Raw genomic sequence first — 21,974 nt, forward strand, 5'->3', positions numbered from 1 at the left:
TCAAGAACCAGGTGAGGGCTGCTGTTAAATAACTTTAATGGTTGATGTGAGAGTCACAAGGGAGGTGCACTCCCTCCCAAGGCTCTTCAGTGCCATCCTCAAAGCTGGTTAGTGCAGGGAGGTAGGGCAGGATTGGTTCCAGTTTTCTCCCAGGAAGGGTTTTAGGGGGTCCCAGCCAGTCCCAGGAATGAGCCCCTCAGCACCTTGGCAACCACAACCGAAGAGGGGCTTCTGCTCCCCCCTCCCCAGCCTACCCCAGCCCAGCAGAGGAAGGGGAGGCCACACTGGCCAACCTGCTGCTGACAGCGCCGCATCCTGAGCCCAGCTGCACACAGGTCATCTCTTCCTCTGGCCAGATCCTGTTGCCAGCACCTTTCTCTCTCATACTGGCGACTGGAGCCAAGTGCGGGGCGGGCCTTTGCTGAAGAGGCCTCTGGACCTTGGGGATCGCTGCTGCGGGAGAGGGGCAACCGAGCGGGAAGCCCCAGGGGAGTGGTCTGGGGGGACAGCGTCCAGGGAGAATGTTCGGGGTCGCCCCCAGGGCATGGGGTGGGTCCGAGCCGGGGCTGGGGCCACTGAGGCAGGTGAGCAGGGGTTAGGCAGGGCAGGCTGTTCTGTAAACATTGCTAGCCAGGGTGGGGGTGTCTCCAGCCTTGCGCCCTCCCTCTGGGCCAGGATGTCTGTCACTGCTGCGATGTCATCCAGCGGCTCAATAGCTGTGACACCAGGAAGGGGTTGAGGGGAGGGGGCCGGTCAGAGCTTAGGCCTCAGGCCTGCCCAGCCCTGATCATCACCTGTCACTGTAATAGGAGGAAAGCAAAGCCCGGATCTCAGCCGAGATTGTGTTATCCTGCAGGAGAAGCCCCTCACCTGGGCCCCCTGGAGCCACGGGCTCTGATAAAACTATGGGATACGGTGTGCAGGGGGGACGGAGATGAGGGGGTGGGCAGAAGTGGGTGAAAAAAATCAAGAAAGAGGAGGAAAATGAAAGCAGTGCCAGGCAAGTGAAGGGTCAGAGGAAGAGACAGGAATCCACATGCAGAGAGGGAAACAAGAGAAGAAGAAATTAGGAAAGAAATCCATGAAATGAATCTGGCTCTTTGGGGGTTTGTTTGGAACTTTGGTGGAGATGGCTGTAAGGGCTGGAGAAGAGAAACAAGGACAAAAGGACTGAGAGGACCTTGGGTTCCCAGAACTCTGCCTCAGCCTATTGCTTTCTCTGTTTCCATTATCTGAGCTCCCTTGAAGCCCCCAACCCCACTTCCCATCAGGTTCCCGTAGTGTACTTTCACTCACCCATCTCATGGTACAAGGACCCCTGCTTGGCCAGTACTTGGGGTGGTTTCCGGGGAGCAGGGGTTTCAATCTTCATGATTTCATCACAGCACTGCTTCCACTGGCCTGAAGGGAGAGCAAGGACTGGGGTGGGAGGAGGAACACCGAAGGGCCAGGCCATCCTCTCCCCTGCTACGTTCCCTTCCACACTTTCTGGAAATAGAGGCCTTTGATAAAAATAAACCCCATCCCTCCCAAAGGTTCAAACCAGCCCCCTCCTCTTACTCATGTCAAAGAAAAGCTGCCACAGAGCCTCCATCCAGCTGTGCAGGGCTCCTCGACTCTCTGTCTGAAGGGTGTGTGTCACCTCATCCTCCCCATAGCGGTTACTGATGCTCAGGGTGAAGGGCCGGCCTGCAGCCTGGTCCAGCTCCCCTGCCCGCACTCGAGTCTCCTGAAGGAGAAAGAAGGGGCCTGCTTCCACCTTCACCTTGGTCACAGAAGTCAGCAGTGATATCAGGCAGGCTTGCTCATCCCTGCCTTAGAAGGAGGAGCTGGTTAGGTCTCTCATTTGCCTCCTATCGAGCAGAGCCGGAAGGAATGGCAGGAAAGGACTGGGGATGAGATACAGCATCCTCAGGAAAGAAGAACAGACAGAGACAGGGAAAGAGGGATTGAGTGAGGCACGGAAGGCACGGAGGGAGGAGAGCAGGAATGCTGAGGCCTAATGTCCCTCAGTACTTTCATAAAAGTCGGCAGGAAAGCCAGCAAAAGGGCTCAGAAATCAAGAGGGGTCATTGGACTTGGGTTGGGAGAGAAAGCCGGGAAAGGGTGAAGAAAATGCAGACTGGAATCTGAGGGAAAAGGCGGAAAGAGGATGAAAATCCTAAACTGACCGTGGGACCCTCTTTGTGGGACTCGGCAGAGGCTGAAGCTGGTGAGAAGAGCCTTTCCCAGTGACGCCAGTGAGAACATTCCCGGCCCTGAAGCTGGGTGTAGTGCTCTTAGGAGCAGCTGGCTAGACTTCCATCTCTCTGCACCCACCCTCCTGGGACCCGAAGGAGACGCTCCTGGGCCCTGGCACCTGGTAGCTTCACCGCCAAGGGACCCATCACCTTGTTGATGGCAATAGTAAACAACGGCTCTTCCCCAGTGTCTGCGTCTTCGGGTTGCCGGTAACAGAAGAGGCTTGTGCCTTTCAGGACTCCATGCACTCGCGCCCAGTCCTGCAGCTCCCCAGCTTGCTGCATAAATGACGCAAGGTTTCCTGGGGGAATCACACCCCCAACACCCTTCTTCCCATTCCCCCAATGACAGTCTGCTCCTTTCTGCCCACCCTTGTGTCTGATCCTCCTGTCTTCTTGCCATAACCCTCCTTCCTCCACCCAGATCTTGATTTTTCAATAGTCCTTCAGTGCCTAGATGATCCAACTCTCCTTTGCCTTCTCCATGTTCCCTTCTACACCTCAGGGCCCCTCACCTGCACCCTGAGGGTACCATTTGCGGTAGGCTGAGTCATGCAGAGAGGCTGAGCCACCAGGCGGCAACACACGCTACCATAAAGGGGAAGCCAGGCAGGGTTCTCCTCTGGGGGACAGGAAGCGCAGGGTAAGGGTGGGGAATGAGAAGGGACCATCCAACAGCCCCTCTTACTGTCCAGCGTCCCCGCCCCTCCACAACACATACTCACCATGGCTGGCAAGGGTGAGGTCGTGTGTGCGGAACCCATCTTGCACTGCCACCAGGGTGAGCGTCGTGTGAGCCAAGAGGTGGTAACGAGGACCACTGCAGGACAGACAGACAAGTGGGCCTCAGCCCAGCGATGGGCGTCCTCGACGGCAGGCGCTCTGAGGGTGGAGCAGACCTGCCCCATTGTTCAGGTTGTCCCACAGAAAACTAGCTTGCCTCCCCCACAGGGGTGGGAACATTGACCGAGCTTCTGCTAAGTGCCGCGTCCTGTGCTTTATATGTTATCCCACTGTATTCCCACGACAGCCTTGGGAGATAGGTGGCGTTGTTTCGTCAATAGATGAGACAGCTTGAGGCTTAGAGAAGTTAAGAAATTTGCCCATAATTTATAGTTGGTAGGTGGTGGAGCCGGAATTTGACCTCCTGTCTGTCCCCAAAGGTAGCAAAGTCACTGCCCTAGAGCGTCTTAAACTGCTTCTCAGAGACCCAGTGTTTCCACTCGGTGCTTCCAGGTGCCACTAGGCAACGCTGCAGGACCCAGGCTACTTTGCTCCAACCAGGGCACTTGTTCTGTCAACATAAGATGCATTTGCTGCTGCAAAAAACTGAAGACCCCTGAACTTAGCTCTCCCTGCATTCCTCCTGGTCCTCTCGGTTGACTTGGGCCCAGCTCCAGGGCACAGGCCAGGGTGCCCCCCAGCTGTGTGGCCCCTGCTCATTCATGTAGGTCTGCACGCTGTGGCAGCAGTGCAAAGGAGGTCTGCGTTCTCAACACAGCTCAGAGGCCACCCGTAGCCAGGACATACGCAGCTGAGGGCAGTGGGGGGGATATAGGGCCTTACCCCACAGCCGGGGTGGGGAGCAAAATGGGACTGCTCCCCGAACCCCCAGCACTCTCCAGCGATGCCCGGACACGCCTCCCTGAGGAGCGGCCTAGGGAGCTGCTGAGTTTGGTTGCAAGCCTCTTGGGGGCTCCAGCCAGGGCCCCCTCCTCTTCCACGCAGGCCCCATACAGCTCCAGTCGCAGTTCAAAGTCTGGCCCTGCCTCGGTGCTATAGGAGTGTGGGAGGAAGAGAGGAGGCTGGCCCTGGGGAAGTCCGGGGAGGCATGAGGGGATGGGTGGGGGTGGAAGATGGAGGTGGTGCAAGTATAGGACAGCTCCCCAGGTGAGGCCCATCTTCCTTCCTCCCCTGCAGCTCCGTCCAAGGACTGGAGCAGAGTGGAGAAAGGAGGGAGCCACAGGGACGAGGCACTCACAAGAGCACGTTGTTCTGAAAGGAGATGTCTGTGAGGGTCCTGTCCACCAGGATCATCTCTGTGTCCTGAATGTGTTCCCCTAGCTGCAGTAGCAGGAACACAGCCCAGCGGTGCAGGTCTGGGGACAGAGGCCCAAACTGGTAAAGACAGTGCCCCACAGGAGCCTCCAACCTCAGGTCACTCCCCTCAATTTGTCCCAGCATGTGTGGAACTCACCGCCTTTGTTCTTGAAATATTCTGTGTCCTTCCACATGAGTGGAATCCGGAGGTCTGAGGGGCAGAGGGGCAGGAAGAGATGTTGAGACAGGGCAGGAGATCTTGTGGTTGGGCAAGGAATGCCAGCGGCTGGGGGGAAGGGGGGGGAGGGGGGTTCTGTGCCTCTTACCAGAGATGCAGATGCGGCCTCGGCAAGGGGAGCGCTCAGCAGGCGGCCCACTGTCAGAAGGCCTGTGGGCAAATCACAGTATCCTGGCCTGGCCTCTAGACATTACTCCCTTCCCCCTGCCACCCCATCCCGGTTCCCAAGGGCTCTAGAATGCCTGCAGCCCAGGGCCTAGCCCCCAGGTCCCCAGCCAGGCTGAGAGGGCAGGGCTGAGGGACTGTTAGAGCTGTCACTTGAACCCAGGGCTTTGCTGGGCTTGGGGACACTAGAGGCACATTAGCTCACAGGCAGTACAAGCTCCAGGCTCCTCGCCCTCCAAGCACCCTCTCTGCCCATCTCCCCCAGACCCCTGCCAGGCACAAGTGAGGCTTGAGGGAACAGGTGCCTGCAGAGAGACTCCTCAAGGGCTCTTCTGCACTAGACCCCAGACTTGGAATTTGCAGACTTTCTTTTTAACAATAGGGGAGGCTGTTCTTCAACCTATTATCACTTCTTTGATATAGGAGGGTACTGGGTCAGTCGGAAAATCAAGAACCCAAGTAAAGAACATCTGTGTTCCATTTGCCACAAACCTCTCTCTTCCCTCCTCCTCAGCTTTGATTTCTCCTCTACCGTCCCTGGGTAGGCTGAGCCTTCCCAGTACCCCAAGTTCCTTAGCCCCCACTGCAGGGCCTCAGACACCTGGCCTTTCTCCCCTCCCCTCCCTTCAACAGGACTCATCAAGCACGTGTCTCTGCTAAGGTGACAGCCAGCTTAGCCCTACAAATTCATAATGCCACTAATGTAATTAGCAACTTAGTAGGACCTTAAGCTAGATGTGGCACTGAGAGCAATGCATTTAGTTGTCAGTGATTTGGGGTGTACTTCACCCCACACTGTGTAGGCTGTGTGGGGACTTGGGCAGGGCAGAGCCTGTTGATGGCTGCCTCTCAGGAGACAGCAAATTCACATTAGGAACTGCCCCCCTGTCTGCTTGCCCGTTAGCTTTGTGGAGAAGCCACAAAGGTTATCTGCCTTCCCCTGGGGGCTTCATGGGTGAGCTCTGGAGGACTCCAGGCAACCTCTCCTTGTGGCAGCCTTCATGGCAGAACTGGGATGGGCATCATGCCAGTGAGTGGCTGCGACTTTGTCCCCACTCAGCCTTGTGGGGTCAAACAGGCTTACTTTGCCAGAAGCCAGTTTTCCAAATGATCAGTTTACCAAAAGTGGCCAATTCTCAGGATGATAAACTTGCCAGGTATTGTCTCCAACATTTTAGTTTTACCGGAGCATCACCTCAACCATTTCACTGCAACTTTGTCAGATCAGCAGCATCTAATGTCAGTGTAGCTGGTGTTTCACATCCAAAGCTGACCTCTCTTAAAATACATGATCTAATTTATGTGAATGGGTAGGTGTTCCTTTAAACATTTTTTTATTATTTCCTTTCTTAAGCACTGCTCCTGATGGTGAACCTCAGGTACACTATTGTCAGTTTGTGGTAAATTGGCCATCTGGTGAATTGACTTCAAGAAAATCAGCTTTCCAGAAGCCAGCCAGCCTGCCTCATCAGACCACAGGCAGGGCTTAGCAAATTAGCACTTTCACATTATAACCCCTCAGCCTGCCAGCCTTGCACCAGATACACTGGCTTTCCTGAATCCAGCCCTAGTTACTCACTAGAGCACCTTTGGGCAGCACACTGTGGTGATAAAAGACCAAGGGGTCTCCCAGGCTTCTGACGGGGCTTCATGGGGAAGTCATCTTCAGGGTGATCCACGCGCCGAACATACGCACCCTGCACCACTACCCGCCGTAAGGCCTGCCTCCCCCGTGCTCACCGCCGGCCTGTCTTCCCCAGCACCTGCGCCTCCTTACGCCGCTGCAGCTCGCCCATGTAGCTGAGGATGCGGCTGTTGCACACCAGTAGGCTCTTGGTGGCCTCCAGAGCCTGTTCTCTCTGCGAGCAGGCCGCCAGTAGCTTGCAGGCCCCTTCCCTCATGCGGATCTCATGGTCTAGCTTTCTCTGCAACTCTGTGTCCTAGACAGAGTGGGGAAAAGGATGAGAAGGAAATGTCAGCTGGAGACAGGCTGAAGCACCCTCCGGTCCCCAAGTGGGCTGTGGCCCAGGAGAAACTAAGAAACTTATGTTTCAGGCACCTCAACCCCAGCTGCCCACTAATAACCAGAGAAGCTTTATAAAAATACAGATGTCCTCATGCATTTGATGGTAGGAGTATAAATTCCTTCAGCGTCTTTTGAGCACAATTTGGAAAAATCTATTAAACTGGAAATTCACATATCCTCTAATCCAGCTATTCAATATCTAGGAGTTCATCCTACAAATTTGGTTACATGTGAGCAAAGTCATATTCACTGCAACATTGTTTTAAAACACCAAGATTAAAAGTCCTTCATTCAGGCATTGGTTAAATAAGTTACAGCATTTCTCTGGAATATGGAATATTGCAGACATTAAAGACTGAGGTAGACATATATATGCAGACATGAAATAATCTTCAAAACGTATGAAGTGAGGGGGTGCCTGGGGGCTCAGTCGTTTAAGCATCTGACTCTTGATTCTGGTTCAGGTCATCATCTCAGGGTTCTGAGACTGAGCCCTATGTCAGGCTCTGTGCTCAGCGAGGAGTCTGGTTGGAATTCTCCCTCTGTCCTTCCCCCTGCTTGTGCTTACACAGGCTCGCTTGCTCTCTCTCTCCCTCCCTCTCTCCAAAAAAAAATAAAAAGTAAAAATAATGGTATGCATGCTGTAATACTGTTTTACTCTCTTTTCTCACTTCATATATATATGAATAAAATAGAGGTTGTAGGCCTGGGTGCCAAGGAATGGAAAACAGATCTATACTATTTTGTTTTTTAACATATACCTTTCTTTACTACTGTACTATTGGAAATTGTGCTACCTTTTTTTTTTTTAGAGAGGGAGAGAGAGTGGGCGGAGAGGGAGAGAGAGAATCTCAAGCAGGCTCACACCCAGTGGGGAGCCCCATGTGGGGCTGGCTCTCATAACCCTGAGATCATGACCTGAGCCAGAATCAAGAGTCGGACACTTAAACGACTGAGCCACTCAGGCACCCCTTGTGTTACCTTTTTAAAAAATTAAATCTTCTCAGTTAAATGCATGTGCATGCGCACGTGCATACATACACACACACACACACACACATTACCAGGCTCTACTTCAGACTTGCATAAGAATCTCTAAGAATTAAGTGGGTGCATTTTTTTGAAAATTCCCCAAGTGATTCTGAGGTGTAGCCAGGGCCAAGAACCACCAACTAAAGAAAAATGGACCATCCTCGTTTACCCAAAGACTCAAGTGATGGGTGGGGGGGCATCTAGTTGGCAAGGGATCTGTGAAGAAGAAGCATACCCCCTATAGAGTTCACCCATACTTCACAGAACCCTGTACACACTCCAAATTAGGGGCTCTGCCACCTGCTGGCCCTCTCAGCTTGGGAAGTTGAGGACAGAGGCAAAGATTAGGGATGGGAAGGCAGGTGGGGCAGGAGATCAGGAGTGAGGGGCTAAATAGGCTGTGCATACGGGTGGGGGGGTGGTTTAGGCACTGAGAGAGGCACCAGGATTCTCGGGAACATTCACTCAGAAAGAGCTCTGGAGGTCTTGGCAGAGAGTGGAGGGCGAGAGTTCTGGTTTGACATAAAACAAACCTGGGTCTGAGTCAGTCCTGCCAGTCTTGAGAAGCTGGGAAGAGACTTATTTAAAATTTACTCAACCTCCCTAAGACTTGGTTTCTCCATCTATAAAATGAGATTGGAAATAGTCCGCACACACTAGGGTTGTGAGGATTCAGTAAGCCAGGAATGTAAAGCACTTAGCACAGCGCCCAGCACACAGTACACATGACTGGTGAGGATGCTTTTTCAAAATGACGCTACTTTGGCAGAAGTAGCATTCACCCCACAAATCCTGGAGCGTTCCTGTGCTGTCTGAGGGCCCACATTTAAAACCCAGCCGGGCGGTGAGGGCTGCAGACGCTAATGGCTGCACCAGAAATGCCGTACCATGGCATAAACACGCTCACAGGAGACAGACCCTGTCTGCTTCTGGCTGAGGCGATGGGGAAGGCTTCAGAAAGGAGGGGGAAGACTAACTGCATTACAGTGTGAGATTAGTTTGAGAGGAAGCCCAGGTGGAGGCACCAGGCTGGAAGAGGGGGGTGAATGTGATCACCCAAAACCTGTCTTCTCCCTCACACCAGCTCTCACACTGTGCACTTGCTTCTGTCCCTGGGGGCTCCAGCCTTCAAGTCTCCAAGACCTGAACACCCTAAATTCCTGCTTTCAAAAGCCTTGTGCAGCCTCCCTGCACACTCTTCCTCCACAATTTATTTCCTGGGCCACCACCAGGCTAGGCCTGACTTTCATCACCCCTCTCCCAGTTTCTCTTCCCGGCCCTTCAGAAGTAGGCCAACCAGGTCCCTATGCCCCCTCCACCAGGAAGCCCTCCCGGACTACACAGCTCCCGCCACCCCTCCCCCCCCAGCGCCTCTATGTCTGTGTGCAGCAGGGTCCCACCTCAGCTAAGCTTTCCTGCTTGCCAACCCCCATCCCATTCTGCATCCAGCTTCAGCCACAAACACCAGGGTCGGATGAGAGAAGGGGGGAGGGTGGGGACAGAGAAGCGTGCTCAAGCCCTCTCCTGGCTAGTCTCTTTGTCCGGGCCCCAGCACTCACGGATCCTTCCCTAGCCCTGTCCATTGCGCTTGAGGAACCAACGCTGGCGGCGCGCTGGGTCCTGGGAGTCGCAAGTGCCCCCGCCCGCCCTGCCCCAGGCGCTCAGGGCGCCGGTGACATCAGCTCCCAACTGCCGCGAGAGCAGTCGAGGGGCTCCAGGGCGCAGGCAGTCCCTCCCTGCGCCTGGCGGGGCTAGGCTCCGGGCTCGGGGCAGCAGAACCACGAGATCCAGTCGTGTGCAACATTGCCTCGCGGAGCTCCCACGTCGCCCTGGAAAAGGCTTTGGACTTGGTGCCGCTAGAGCTGCAGGAGGCTGGAGGCCCCTCCTGCATTGCGGTTGCCCTCCAAGGTGACCCCTTGCCCAGGAGCGTGGGGGAGGGAGGAGAGTGTGTAAATTGGAAAAACTGGGGCCGTGGAAAAAGTCTCCTGGCTCAGCCTGGATGAGTCGAACACCCCTGCTACCACCCCCCACCCCAGTCTGGCCCCAAATCCACTCTCCCACAGCTCCAGGGAGGAGAGGGCCCTAGAAATCCTGGCTCCCACCCTTTGGGCAGAGCATTTCAGGAATCCTGGCACTGCTTCTAGATCCCTGTGTTTTGTCCCCTTCTTGCCACCCCAGGGATAGCTTCTTGTCCCCCCTCCCCACCCACACACCCCTTTCTCCTGAAGTAGGCAGTGTTTTCACCAGACTCTCCTGGGAAAGAGCCCAGAGTTGGATGTCAGCAGGACTTGGGTCAAGGCCCAAGGGGCTGAAGGACGATGAGTCATGGGCAGAAGCCCAGCACACATTAGGCCCTCCGTGGATGTCTTTTCCTGTCCCTCCCTCCCATTCTTTTCTGTCCCTGACTTACTGCTCTGCTTCTCATCACCTCTGTTCCCTTCAGAATCTCCACTGGGGCTAAATCCAAATCCTGGCTTGGGAATTTGACTAGCTGTGAGAACTTAGCCTCTGGAGACTGTTTGTAAACGGGGGAGTGTCCCACCTCCTTCATAGTATTGTTTGAGAATTAAGTGAGAAAGTCTAATCGCTACCCTGGCCCAGCACATATTTAAAAACAACCTTTCTCTCACTCCCACCTTCCCTTTACTTGCAGTTTAAGTTGCTTCCTCCAGAAGGTCTTGGATTTACTCTGCCATGACTACCTCTCTTGCCAATCTCTGAAGTATCAGTGGATCTCTCTCTTGAGTGGGGAGTGGGGGGAGGGGACTGCTGAGTTTGGTGGAGAGAGAACACAGCATCCTCAGCCTGTACCCTAGCTGAAGGAGAGGTGACCAAAGTGAAATCTAAGCCCCCTCCTCTGTTCCAGAACTTGGATAGACCTCTGATGAAGAAAAATTACATGGGGGGGGGGGGCACAGGAGAGCAGAGAGGATGCTTAATTTAAACATTTAAATACCTAGACCAGCTCTGTTCAATACCATCTCCTGCAATGATGGAAACATTCCACAGCCATCTTGAAATGTGGCTAGAGCAACCAAGGAATTGTTTATTTCATTTTAATTAACTAAATTATACATTTAAGTAGCCACATGTAACTAGTAACCTGGACAGTGCAGAGGAACAGGTTTTATCCCATGTGCTAATACAGGACAATAGATAGTATCAGAGTCGCAACGGGTTCATTAAGCACCTTTCTGCATATTAGAAAAAGGTAACCCTCTCTAGGCAAACAAGTTAGATAAAGGTGTCCCCTCCCGATAGAGCCCGAAACCAGGCTGGGACTCCTGCCTCTGGCTGGTGCCCTTGTGAAGGAAACAACCTGCACAATTTGTGCCAAGGAAGTGCTGAGAAAGATGTCGAGTCCACGTCTGGGCTTGCTGGTCAAGAGCGCCGGGGTTGACTAGCAGTGTCTACTATGGTCCAGGGAGTGGGGGCCAGGGCTGAGAGAGGCAACACTTGCAATAAATTGCCATTCCTGATCTGGACTCTTTACAGTCCGCCTCTGACCTTCCTCAGCAGCAAACTCTTGCCTTGTCCAGGCGGTCACTTCCATAGCTTCCTTCACCTGCCCCCTCTCAGTAAATGGCCACATCACCCAGCTTGGCCATACCTGGGAATCATCCCAGAGCTCTCTCTTTGCCATGAGGCCAATCCATCCGTGTCCAGTACTCATGGCCAACCCATCAACAAGCCCTGTCAGATCTACCACCACCATTTGAAATCCACGCCCTTCTCTGTCTCCACCACGAGCACTTCCATCCACACCACCAGGTTCACTCCCCTAAGGCCATAACAACTTCCTATCTGGTGGTCTTCTGCGATCTCTCTTGTCAACTCTCCTCTCTCCCACCCGCCACACCTACCTAGCCTATTCACCACAGAAGCCATTATTTTAAAACATTAGGTGAGTTGTTCCCCTGCTTAAAACCTTTGGGTGGGCCAACATCGCACCTAGAGTAAAAGGCCTTGTGTAAGGCCTTAATCTGGGCTCTGCCCATGATCTCAGCCCCAACTCCTATGTTCCAGCCACACTGGAACTGGAACACAGCCTCGTTTAAGAGCCTCTGCCCTTGCTATGCCCTCTAGTTGGAAATCCCTTCCTCCAGTCTTCACATATCTTCATATCTTTCTGGTCTCAGCTCATGATCTCATCAGAGAGGCCTTCTCTGACCTCCACACTGAATGCTGCCTTCCCTGATGTGTGTTACATCCCCGTTTTTATCATCATTTCACTACGGGAGATAATTTCTATGTTTGCGTGTTTATTGTGTTCCCCCAGTTGAATGGGCCTTTCCTGTCTGGTCCACTGAGGTATCATCCCATGGTCTAGGAAGGAGCTCGACATATGGGAGCTGTTCAATAAAAGTGTTTAAGAATAAATAAATGAATAAACAGCTCCCTGCCACCTCCAGGGCCATCAGATCCTTACATCCCGTCACAGAGTCCCCTTCTCCTTCTCTAGCAAGGCCATATCCTTCCTGCAAACCTCTCTTACACTGAAGTCCTCTCTTCTTCCCACACCTAAAAGGACCCCTCAGGCCCAAAACACATATCCACACCCACCCCCAGAGCTTTCAGAAATAGGTGTAAAGACCCTTTTGCCAACAGAATGCTCTGGTTGGCAGAATTGAGCATAGGTCCACACACAGCACTTAACGCAAGATACACGGGACCACCTGTCCCCTCTCCCCACTTGGAGCAGGCCCCCCCTCCCTCCTCAGCTCCGGCAGGGATGGGCAGGGCACAAACTGAGGCTGGGTTGCATGCAGAGGAGGTGTACTCTGGGGGTGGGGGCGTTACCTCCAGGCTGAGCGCCATCTGCCGAATGTAGAGCATATTCAGGTCCTCCAGGATGTGCAATCTGTCCTGCATCTCTGTGCCCCCAGTGCCCCTTCCCTTGTGGACCCCTCCAGAGGGGGGGTGCTGGGCAGGCACCGCGCTGCTCCACAATTCCTCCTCCCGCTGCTCCCCTGGTCTTGAAAGAGGTGGGCAGAGGGCAGAGGCTGCCCCCGTCCCTCTGCACTCCTGTTACACCCCTCTGGCTGCGGTGACAAACCTTCCTTGCCTACCACTCACTGTTCCAGGGCCCTGGTGGGAGCCAGGCATGGGAGGAAAGGAAAGCGAGGTGAGAAAGAGCAGGGTCCCAGGAAGGGAGGCCAGCTGCAGAGGGGGCTCTGGGCACAGAGTGTCCAGTCTTGCTTTGGTGGCAGCTGTTCTCCCAGCTGTGGAAGAAAAAGGCCCTTTCATTCCGACTCTGGCCCCTCCCCAGCCCCCGCCCACATCCCGGGCCCAGCGGACAGAGAAACTGTGTGCGGGTAGGGCCTGAGGGGCAGGCACAGCTGGAAGGGGGCAGGGCGGGGACGCCTCAGGCTGGTTTTACAGAGTTGTGGGGTTTGGCAGGAGGTCGGAGCTTTCGGAGAGGGGTTCTCACTCGCAGAAGGATGGAGCTGAGTACCTGCGGGGAGAGTGAGCCCAGGGAGCGGGACAAAGGGGTAAATTCGGCCCAACCCCCAGGGCCACCTCTTCCAACTTGGGGCCCTTCTCCAGCCCGCCCCACCCTGGGCTCACAATTACCTCGCTTTTCCAGCAGAAGGGAGGTGTGGGAGGGAGAAAGACAGGGGTGTGCCTGTCTGCTGCGGCCCCCGCTCCCCTCTGCGGGCCCCTTCCCTTCCAGACAGGAAACCAGCCCCGATTCCCAGCCAGCTGCAGCTTTGCAACCTCCCCCACCCCAACCTCCAACCCGGGCCCACGGAGTCACACTCCTCTCGGCGGCCGGCGGGCCCTGCGACTCCGCCCCGGCTCCTCTGCTCCAGCCCCTCAGGCCCGACTTATCCCGGGGGCGGCCCCAGCCCACAGGCCCCTCCTCCTGGTCCCCGGGCTTCGCCTCTCCCTCCCCCACGCTGGCCCCGCACGGGGTTGCTGGTAAGGGACCCGACTAAGCCCCTCTCCCCCAGGTCCTCTAGCTTCTGAGTCAGAAAAGGCCCGGGACACCAGGACGTGGCTGTGAAAAGGCCTTTGTTCTGGGCAGGCTGGGGGGAAAGGGCAGAAGCCAGGCCTGGAATCCCGGCCCGGAGGGAGAGGGGGGCGGGAGGAAGGCCCCCTCACTTAACCCTTTCCAGGCCCAGCAGGGTAAGAGAGCTGACCTCGGGACAGCCTCTTTGCTGTCGCTACTCGCCTTCTCAGTCCTAGCTCAGGCCCACACCTTTCAGCAACTCCCAGGTCTCCACCGGGAGTAACAGGTAGGGCTCGGACCCGGCAAGGGGTAGAGCGGTGGGCCGGGGGAGGAAACTGTCAGACTAGAGGCGGGACTTCAAAGTTCTGGTGTGGTAAATAACCCAAATCGTTAAAAGGGACCCCCCCACACACACACACACACTCAGCCCTTCAGGGGCACATAGGAGCAGTTGGGGAGGGCTTCAGCGAAGTGGTCAGACGGGGCCTAGAAGTCCAGTTGATGAAGGCTGTCCCAGACGGCTGAGACAGGTTGTGACATGGGGCCGGCGGCCGGGGAAGAAGCGGGCGCCCCGGCCGAGTCCGAGCGGACTGGGGCCCGCCTACCTGCCCACCGCCCTGACGGGGATGCCCGGGAGGGGTCGGGTCCAGGCATATTTTGGGAATCGAGCCTGCGGACCCTTACAGTGAAGCCAACCCGGAGTTTTTCCAGGCAGAGGCAAGTCATCCCAACTGGTCAGGGAGTGTCTGAGCTTTCTGAGAGGGGTCCGATGAACTTTCAGACGGTCCGCGCCTCGCTTCTGAAGTCAACAACAACCGGTTTGTACCCGAACCGCGGCGTCTCCGCCCCTCGGCGTGAGCGCGGGCGGGGACGGGGGGCCGAGGCAGCCTGGGCTGCGGGAGCCAGGGAAGGGGAAGGAAGGCAGGGACGTGGGGCTCACCTCGGGCGGGTCGCTGAAGAGGCTGAGTCGGAAGCGGCCGCGTTTGAACTCCATCTCCAGGGCGGAGCCCCTGGCCACGGTGACCCGGCTCCGGTGGTTTCGCGAGAACATGCTGACGGCCCCGCGCCTTTACCTGCTCGGCGTGTTCCCTGAGCCGCCTGGCTGTGTCTGGTCTCGTCCGCTTCTGTCCCTCGACGCCCGCCCGCCGGTCGGGCCGGGAATCTCCCGCAGCCCAGTTCCCAAACTCCGCCCCCGGAGACGACACCTGAGCCGGGCAGGGCGCGGCACCCTCCTTCTCCACGCCCGCCAAAGGCTCGGCCGGCCCGGCCAGTCCCGGGGCGCCAAGCAGGCCTGACCCGACAACCCGACAGCCAGGCACCCTACACTTCTCGAGCACTGCGGGGGAGCATCATCCGGTCGCGCCCCAGTCTCAGGCGCCTCACCTGGGCAAGGGGCGGGTCCAGGGAAGCCCCGCCCCACCAGCCGCCCCCACCTGGCAAGCCGCACTCCCTCCGCGCGGAAAATCCCTTGGCCACAGGGATAGCCGCGTGGCACACTGCGGTTCTGGCTGGGCCCTGGGACCGCGCCCAGTTGCGCCCCAAAGCAGCTTCCGAAGTGCTCATTTCAACTTCCTGCAGTCCCAAATGTCCCTTCTTCGTCCCCCTCCCGCGTTAAGTTCCCCACTCACGGCCACCTGCCCATCCACCCACTTCGTGGGGCAGTGCTTAAGCACGTCTTGGAATCCCGTTCTGTCACTAAGCGTGGAGCCTTGACCCAGTCATTGAACTTTCTGAGCTTCGGTTTTTCTCATCGGTTCAATGGGGCATATAGTGATTATCTCCATCCCTCAGGTTGCTATGAGGATTACATACGAGAATGGGTGTAAAATGCCCAGCACAGTGCTGACATAAAACAAGTGCCCCATAAGTGGAGCTGTGAAGATAAAGAAGCAGGTGCAGCACCTTGTGCCCTTGGATGGGGCACAGGTGATCTCAGCTCCCTGGACCCAGACCTTAAGTGTCTTAAGAGGGTGCGTTGATCATTGACCTCAATATTGACTATTTTTCAGCTGCTGCTGGATGGCCAAGACAAGATTACCACTCAGTTTGTGCAGAAAAGGGCGCTCTCCTCGCCCCCACAGAGCCTAGTGAAAGAGAAGGAAATGGCAGAATATTAGCTTGCTGACCACACTGGGGAGTCTTCTGGGGACTCCAGAACTTACTGAAGAGAACTTGAGAGACAGTGAAGCTCCTTCATAGCAGATGGGCTGGAGCCAGAGAAATACTTGCCTTTAGCTTTAGAGACATTAGAATTGTTCTGCTATGGCAAATTACTCAGTGTTCTAAGGAACCTGACTTAAAATTACTTCAGCAAAAGGAGAAATTTATTGTCTTAAGGAACTAAAATGTCCCGAGGTCAGGCTTTAGAGGTGGCTTGACCCAGGCATTCCAGGTCACAATGATCTGTCTCTTCCCTTCATCTAGCTCTACTTGGTTCCATGTTGGCTTTACCCTCCACAGCACAGCATTGCCAAAAATTCTGGGTCTGTATCTTTTCAGGGGAAAAGACAGCACCTGTTTCCTGAACTTCCTACACATGTCTTGGATCACTATGGGCCATCTGGGATCTTTTATCCAACCTTTGTAGTCAGAGGGGTCGCCTATGGCTAGGGGGGGATTCTGTGTGCCAGTTAACCAGGCCTGGGTCACCTGCCCAGTCCTGAAGACCAGTTGGAACCTACTGAGCTGGGAGAGGAGAGAAGGGAGAGGTAGTTTCCCAAAAACTGTTCCTGTACTACCACCAGAAGGTGAGGGAATGGAGGCTGCACAGGAAGAACAGCAAACAGCCTTGACATACAAAATCACATGGAGAAGGGAGTTCTTCTGGTCTGTAGGAAAGGTAGATCAAAAAATTTTATAAAATCTGTGGCCTCTGAGATAAACTTCAAAGGATGGGTGAGGAGGAGGAGGAAGGGGAAAGGCTTTGTTTCTTTTCTTTTCCTCCCTCCCTCCCTCCCTCCCTTCCTTCCTTCCTTCCTAGTAAACTCTACCCCCAACATGGGGCTCAAACTCATGACCCCAAGATGAAGAGTCACATGCTCCAGTGACTGAGCCAGCCAGGCCCCTTGGAATTGTTAATTCTTCAAATATCTCTTGTCACTTCTCCTAACTGTAAGCTCCCCAGGGAGGAACAGTCTGTCTTGTCCACTGCTTCATGCCCAGTGTCTGGCACATAGGAAGTACTCAGTCAACCATCAGTGAAGTAAATGAACACAGGAAATGCCTCAAGGAAACATGCAGATTTCAGAGCACCTGACTGGGATGAGCCCTGCTGTTGGACTAAAAGGGTTCATTTCAAACACTTTTTTTTTAGCAACAGAATGTGTTTTTTTGTTTTTTGTTTTTTTCCAAATGAAATCTTACCTGGAATATGTGAAATAGAATCAGCTGCTGTGATGGAAGCAGGGCTGGAGCTTCAAGCATTGTCCTCTCCACAGGCCCTCAGCTGTGGCCCACAGGCTCTCGGGAAGGGTTTGGAAGCCCCTGACAAGAAGTGGAAGAATGACATAAGAATAAAAAAAAAAAAAAAAAAAAAAAAGAAGTGGAAGAATGGAAGGTGTTTGGAAAGGAAATAGAGCTCAAATCCTGCCTGAAAATTTGGACTCCACGTGACTGAAGATTTTGCAAAAGAAGCGGCACAGCTAGAGTTGTATTTTAGAGATTACAATCTGGCAGCCTTTTGCATAAATCAGTTGGAGGAGGTTGCGACTGGGGTCAGGGAAGCCGATGGACACTGTTGTTCATGACTGAGAGTGGAGAAACAAGGGTCAACAGTTCTGTGGATTTATTTATTTTTAAAATTAAATTCCTTTTTGAAGATACACATACAGTTAAAAAAATACCACTCCTAATTGTACCATTCAAATATAATATAAAGTAAAAAAATAAGAATAAAGGCATGCCTTCCCCACCATCAAAGGAAAGCCCTGAGACATTTGGTGCCATGGTGTACTGAAGCCCCACACAGGCTCATAAGAGACAACTGCTGAATTTTCCAGAACTATGCATTCCAGGTGTTAAACACAGCTTTAATTAAAAATTGAATCTAAAAACTCACAATTAAATAAATTATACATAAGCAAAGGTGATAAATACTCAAAACGCATCACTTCCTAATTATTTCACTGTGTTTTCCTATTATTTCTTGAGGTGATTTGCAGCAATAGCATCTGTATAGTGGAAATGCTAGGTAACCGTGAGCTATTGCATCTCGTGCTAAGTTCCTGGGTTCCATCATGTCACGTTTGAAATTGGGCGTGGTGGGAGCAGTTACACAACAGAAACAGGTGAACACTAAAAATCAGGGCTGTTTTTTCTTCTTTTCCCCTGGGGAGCTTTTGTTAAAAATTTACCAGCATACCACTGGTTTGCTACATGATCTTTCCCACTTTTTCCTTTGCTTATGTATGTATCTCTGTCGCTCCAGCTAGGAAGTAGATATTTGGAAAAGGAGCTGTTGGTCACCCAGTGTTCAAATCATCTTCCTGTTTCTGCATGGTCCCCTACTGTGGACAATATTGGTAGGCTGAGGTTCTACCCTCTTTATGGCAACTGGAGGTCATTCCTCCTCTCTCCCACTTCTTCACAGCCCAGGGGTAAGCACTTGGCCTAAGCCAACCAATTGGAATGCTCCCAACTGGACTTTGAATCTTGAAAAAGTGACGACAAGACCCAGGGAGAGTTCATGATAGAATTATCGCACCTGCAGTCCATGAAGGGCGGGTGGTTGTGCCAACAGCGAAATCCTCATGAGCAGGTTACTGTGGTGTGACTGGTGTAGCCTCCGTGTAACCTCAGCCACATGTTCCTACTTCCTGGCCTCTCTTGGTTCCCACCCCTTATCAAAGGAAAGTACAAGATGAGCCCAAAACATTTTGTAGTGCTAGGAAGTAAAAAAGTCCTCAAAGCATGATGGAGATATGTTAAAAGGACACAGAAATCATCTTAAAGAAATGCCCACATTTCTTTAAGCATCAAGATAAATAATGATAGTAATGGACTACAACCCATTGACTGAAATAGGAAACCACAATGATACAAAAAAATACATATGTAACGGAATGTAAGAGGAGAAAGCTCCTCTTCACAGTAGCATGCCCACTAATATATGTATATGGAATAATGGAAGTAGAAAGATTCCATTGGCAATTATTACAGTACTGTCGATTCGTACAGTATTCATCAATGGATACTAAGCCCGGTGGGTGGAGGTTTGATGGGGAACAGGATATCAGAGTAGTTTCAGAGTATTTCCCCAGAAAATAGCTCATTAATTACAAAAGTGAAAATGGTGACTTTACAGTGGGGAAAACCGGCAGACACAACCTTGACCAGGTGATCAAGGTTAGCTTCATCAGCGGTGCCCCCTGATGTAGATACACTGAGAAGAACACAGCAGAGTCATTTTTGTGTAGTACTCCTGCCAACAATTATGAGTCAAGACATGAGCAAACACCAGATGGATCCAGGCTGGGGGATATCCGAAGGAATCAAAGGCCTGTACTTTTTTTTTTTAAGATTTTATTTTAAGTAATCTCTACACCCAATGTGGGGCTCGAACTTCCAACCCCGAGATCGGGAGTTGCACGCTGTACAGATTGAGCCAGCCAGGTGTCCCCAAAGGCCTGTACTTCTTAAAACTGTCAAGGTCATGAAAGATAGGGAAAGGGTAAGTAAATGTTCCACATTAAAGCAGATCAAAGAGACATGACAAGGGTATGTACTGCATGATTCTGGATTCGGATCCTGGGCTAGAAAGGAAAAGGAGACACTGGGCAGCTGGTGAAACTTGAATGGGGGTCTGTGGGTTGGATGGTCATGCTCTATCAATGTTAATTTCCTGACTGGGACTGTTGCACAAAGGTTATAGAACAGAGTACTTGTTTTGAGGAAATACACAGTGATATATTTAGGGGTGAAATGGCATCATGTCTGCAACTTTGTCTCAGATTGATCAGAAAAGGAATAATGATAATGAGGGGAAGGGGTAATAGTAAATGTTAACAATTGCAGAATCTGATTTTAGGAAGCAAAAGAGTTCTTTGTATTCTTCCTGCAACTTTTCTATATGTTTGCAATTATTTCTAAATAAATTATATTTTAAAAATAAGGCTAAGAACTCTTTCAGGAGAATAAAGTTCTTCCTTTTAGCCTACAAACATGCTCAAACCTCTTCCACTCTAAACAAAGCAAAAACAAAACAAAACAAAATAATGAAGTCAGAGGCTACTTGCTGTCGCCACTTCCTCCCTGCTGGGCATCAGGATGTTGAGGAAACACCACTGGGCCTGGTGTCAGGAAGCCTCTGTTGGAGGCTGGCTCTGCCACTCCCTAACTATGTGACTTTGGCCAAATCATTTAACCTCTCTGAGCCTCAGTTTCTTCATGAGGGAACAACAGTATCTCTCTTACGGAGCTGCCGTGGGGCTCAAGGGAGAGAAGGGATATGAAAGCAGGTTATAAGCTATAATGTGTTTGACAAACACTAGCTGCAGGTGATCCCTCACTTTAACTCCTGATGACGCAGCACTGTTGCCTGCTAGACGGCATCCTCCTCTCGGAGCTCAGCCTGCTCTCTGCAGGACAGTACACAAGTGATCATTAGCCCTTGTCTACCGATACTCTCCGCCCTTCGTGCTTTTCTTGCCTCTCTCTTGACTTCCTCTTCTCAACCCTGCCTGGCCGCTCTGCCTCCCTGTCCAGGACAGGTGCTCACTCACGTCTGTTCCTGGTCCTTTCCTCTTCATCTTTTTGTTCATTCTGGAATGTCTCATCTATTCCCATACCTTTGGGGGCACCTCTGTTATTATGCCGATGACGCCCCCACTCACACCTTTCGCATTGGCTTCTGCGGTCAGTATTCCATCTCTGTCTGGGCATCCCCGCAGGCACTTTGAATTCACCCAGGGCAACACTAACTGACTTGCTTCTCCTCCTGTGTTCTCTTTCTTATTTAACAAACCACGCTCCCTCTAAATACTTGGGCTAGAAATGCACAAGTCATTTCTTAGGGGTGCCTGGGTGGCTCAGTCTGTTGAGCGGCTGCCTTTGGCTCAGGTCATGATCCCAGGGTCCTGTGATCTAGCCCCGCATCAGGCTCCCTGAGAGCCTGCTTCTCCCTCTCCCTCTGCCTGCCACTCCCCCTGCTTGTACTCTGTCAAATAAATTAAAATCTTTTTTTTAAAAAGTCATTTATTATTTTTGTTGTTGTCATTTGCTTATTGAACATCTACTATTTTCCAGATACTAGGTGCTTCGCATTCTTTTTTTTTTTTTTTTAAGATTTTATTTATTTACTTGACAGAGAGAGACACAGTGAGAGAGGGAACACAAGCAGGGGGAGAGGGAGAAGAAGGCTTCCCGTGGAGCAGGGAGCCTAATGCGGGGCTCGATCCCAGGACCCAGGGATCATAACCTGAGCTGAAGGCAGACGCTTAACGACTGAGCCACCCAGGCGCCCCTGTGCTTTGCATTCTTGATTTGCTTTTTCCCCTGAAAGAGCCCTCTAAAGTAGATCCTATTTCCTTCCATCCTACAGGGCTGAAATCTAGGGTTCAGAGAGCTTAAATAACTTTTGAGTTCAAGGTTATACAGCTAATAAATATGGGAAATGGGTTTTTACAATAGGCTTGTCTGACTCCAAAGTTCATTCTGTTAATCTTAATCATTATATAACATTGACTTCTTCCTGAATTCCCATATATAATTTCGTTGATTCCTTTTAATTTTGTCACTGAAATGTCTCTTGAATCAGTTCTTTCTTTGTTCATTAATGCTACCTTTTTCAGACACTGATATTGTACATATTTAAATGTATGTATATAGGTGGTACATTTTTTAATTATAAATGTGATATATACTGGCTGTTAAGAAAATTCATTACAGATCTAGGTAGTGGAAGTTCCCCAACCCCAACAACTTTTTTTTAAGTAGGCTCCATGCCCATCGTGGGGTTTGAACTCAGGACCCCAAGATCAAGAGTCATATGCTCCACTGACTGAGCCAGCCAGGGGCCCCTCTCCAACCCCAGCTTCTAAAGATAACCACATTAAGGTGTAGTATATATTCCTCAATTTTTTCGGTGTATATAGAAGCATATTACACTTTTTAAATGGCATCACATCATATTGAAACTCACCTTTCTTATTTCATATATCAGCACATACAGATCTATCTCATTGTTGTTCTTTTTTTTTTCCCCAGAGGGAAAGAGCCCACATTCACGAGAGCAGGGGGGCTGGGCAGAGGGAGAGAGAGAATCCCAAGCAGGCTCCACTCCCA

General features: G+C 52.2%; 1 protein-coding gene across 6 annotated transcripts; it reads right to left on the minus strand.

Annotated features, from left to right (window-relative positions):
- Nucleotides 1-19: 19 nt before the first annotated feature.
- RTKN (rhotekin) lies at nucleotides 20-15,021 on the minus strand. Of its 6 annotated transcripts, XM_006735310.3 has the most exons (13): nucleotides 13,316-13,438; nucleotides 12,542-12,963; nucleotides 6,424-6,623; nucleotides 4,607-4,668; nucleotides 4,438-4,491; nucleotides 4,222-4,339; nucleotides 3,807-4,016; nucleotides 2,966-3,060; nucleotides 2,756-2,862; nucleotides 2,391-2,519; nucleotides 1,561-1,729; nucleotides 1,297-1,401; nucleotides 20-716 (listed from the first exon to the last, which is right to left on the minus strand). In XM_006735310.3, the coding sequence occupies exons 2-13, from the start codon at nucleotides 12,611-12,613 to the stop codon at nucleotides 382-384; spliced, it is 1,656 nt and encodes a 551-aa protein (XP_006735373.1). In that variant the 5' UTR covers nucleotides 12,614-12,963; nucleotides 13,316-13,438; the 3' UTR covers nucleotides 20-381. The 6 variants fall into 6 exon arrangements, with proteins under 6 accessions (XP_006735373.1, XP_006735372.1, XP_006735374.1 ...); XM_006735309.3 differs by lacking the exons at nucleotides 12,542-12,963; nucleotides 13,316-13,438 and adding an exon at nucleotides 14,635-14,892; XM_006735311.3 differs by lacking the exon at nucleotides 12,542-12,963 and having other exon boundaries at nucleotides 13,316-13,456.
- Nucleotides 15,022-21,974: the final 6,953 nt, after the last annotated feature.

The sequence above is a fragment of the Leptonychotes weddellii genome, chromosome 10 (assembly GCF_054177405.1).
Source record: "Leptonychotes weddellii isolate Sample4059 chromosome 10, ASM5417740v2, whole genome shotgun sequence".
Taxonomy (NCBI): domain Eukaryota; kingdom Metazoa; phylum Chordata; class Mammalia; order Carnivora; family Phocidae; genus Leptonychotes; species Leptonychotes weddellii.

Coding starts and splice junctions, on each gene's coding strand:
- RTKN (XM_006735309.3), bottom strand. CDS start 14,745: ATGTTCTCGCGAAACCACCGGAGCCGGGTCACCGTGGCCAGGGGCTCC. Junction 2,863..2,965: donor CCTCACCCTTGCCAGCCATG/GTGAGTATGTGT, acceptor CCTGTCCCCCAG/AGGAGAACCCTGCCTGGCTT. Junction 717..1,296: donor GTCCTTGTACCATGAGATGG/GTGAGTGAAAGT, acceptor CTGGTGTCACAG/CTATTGAGCCGCTGGATGAC.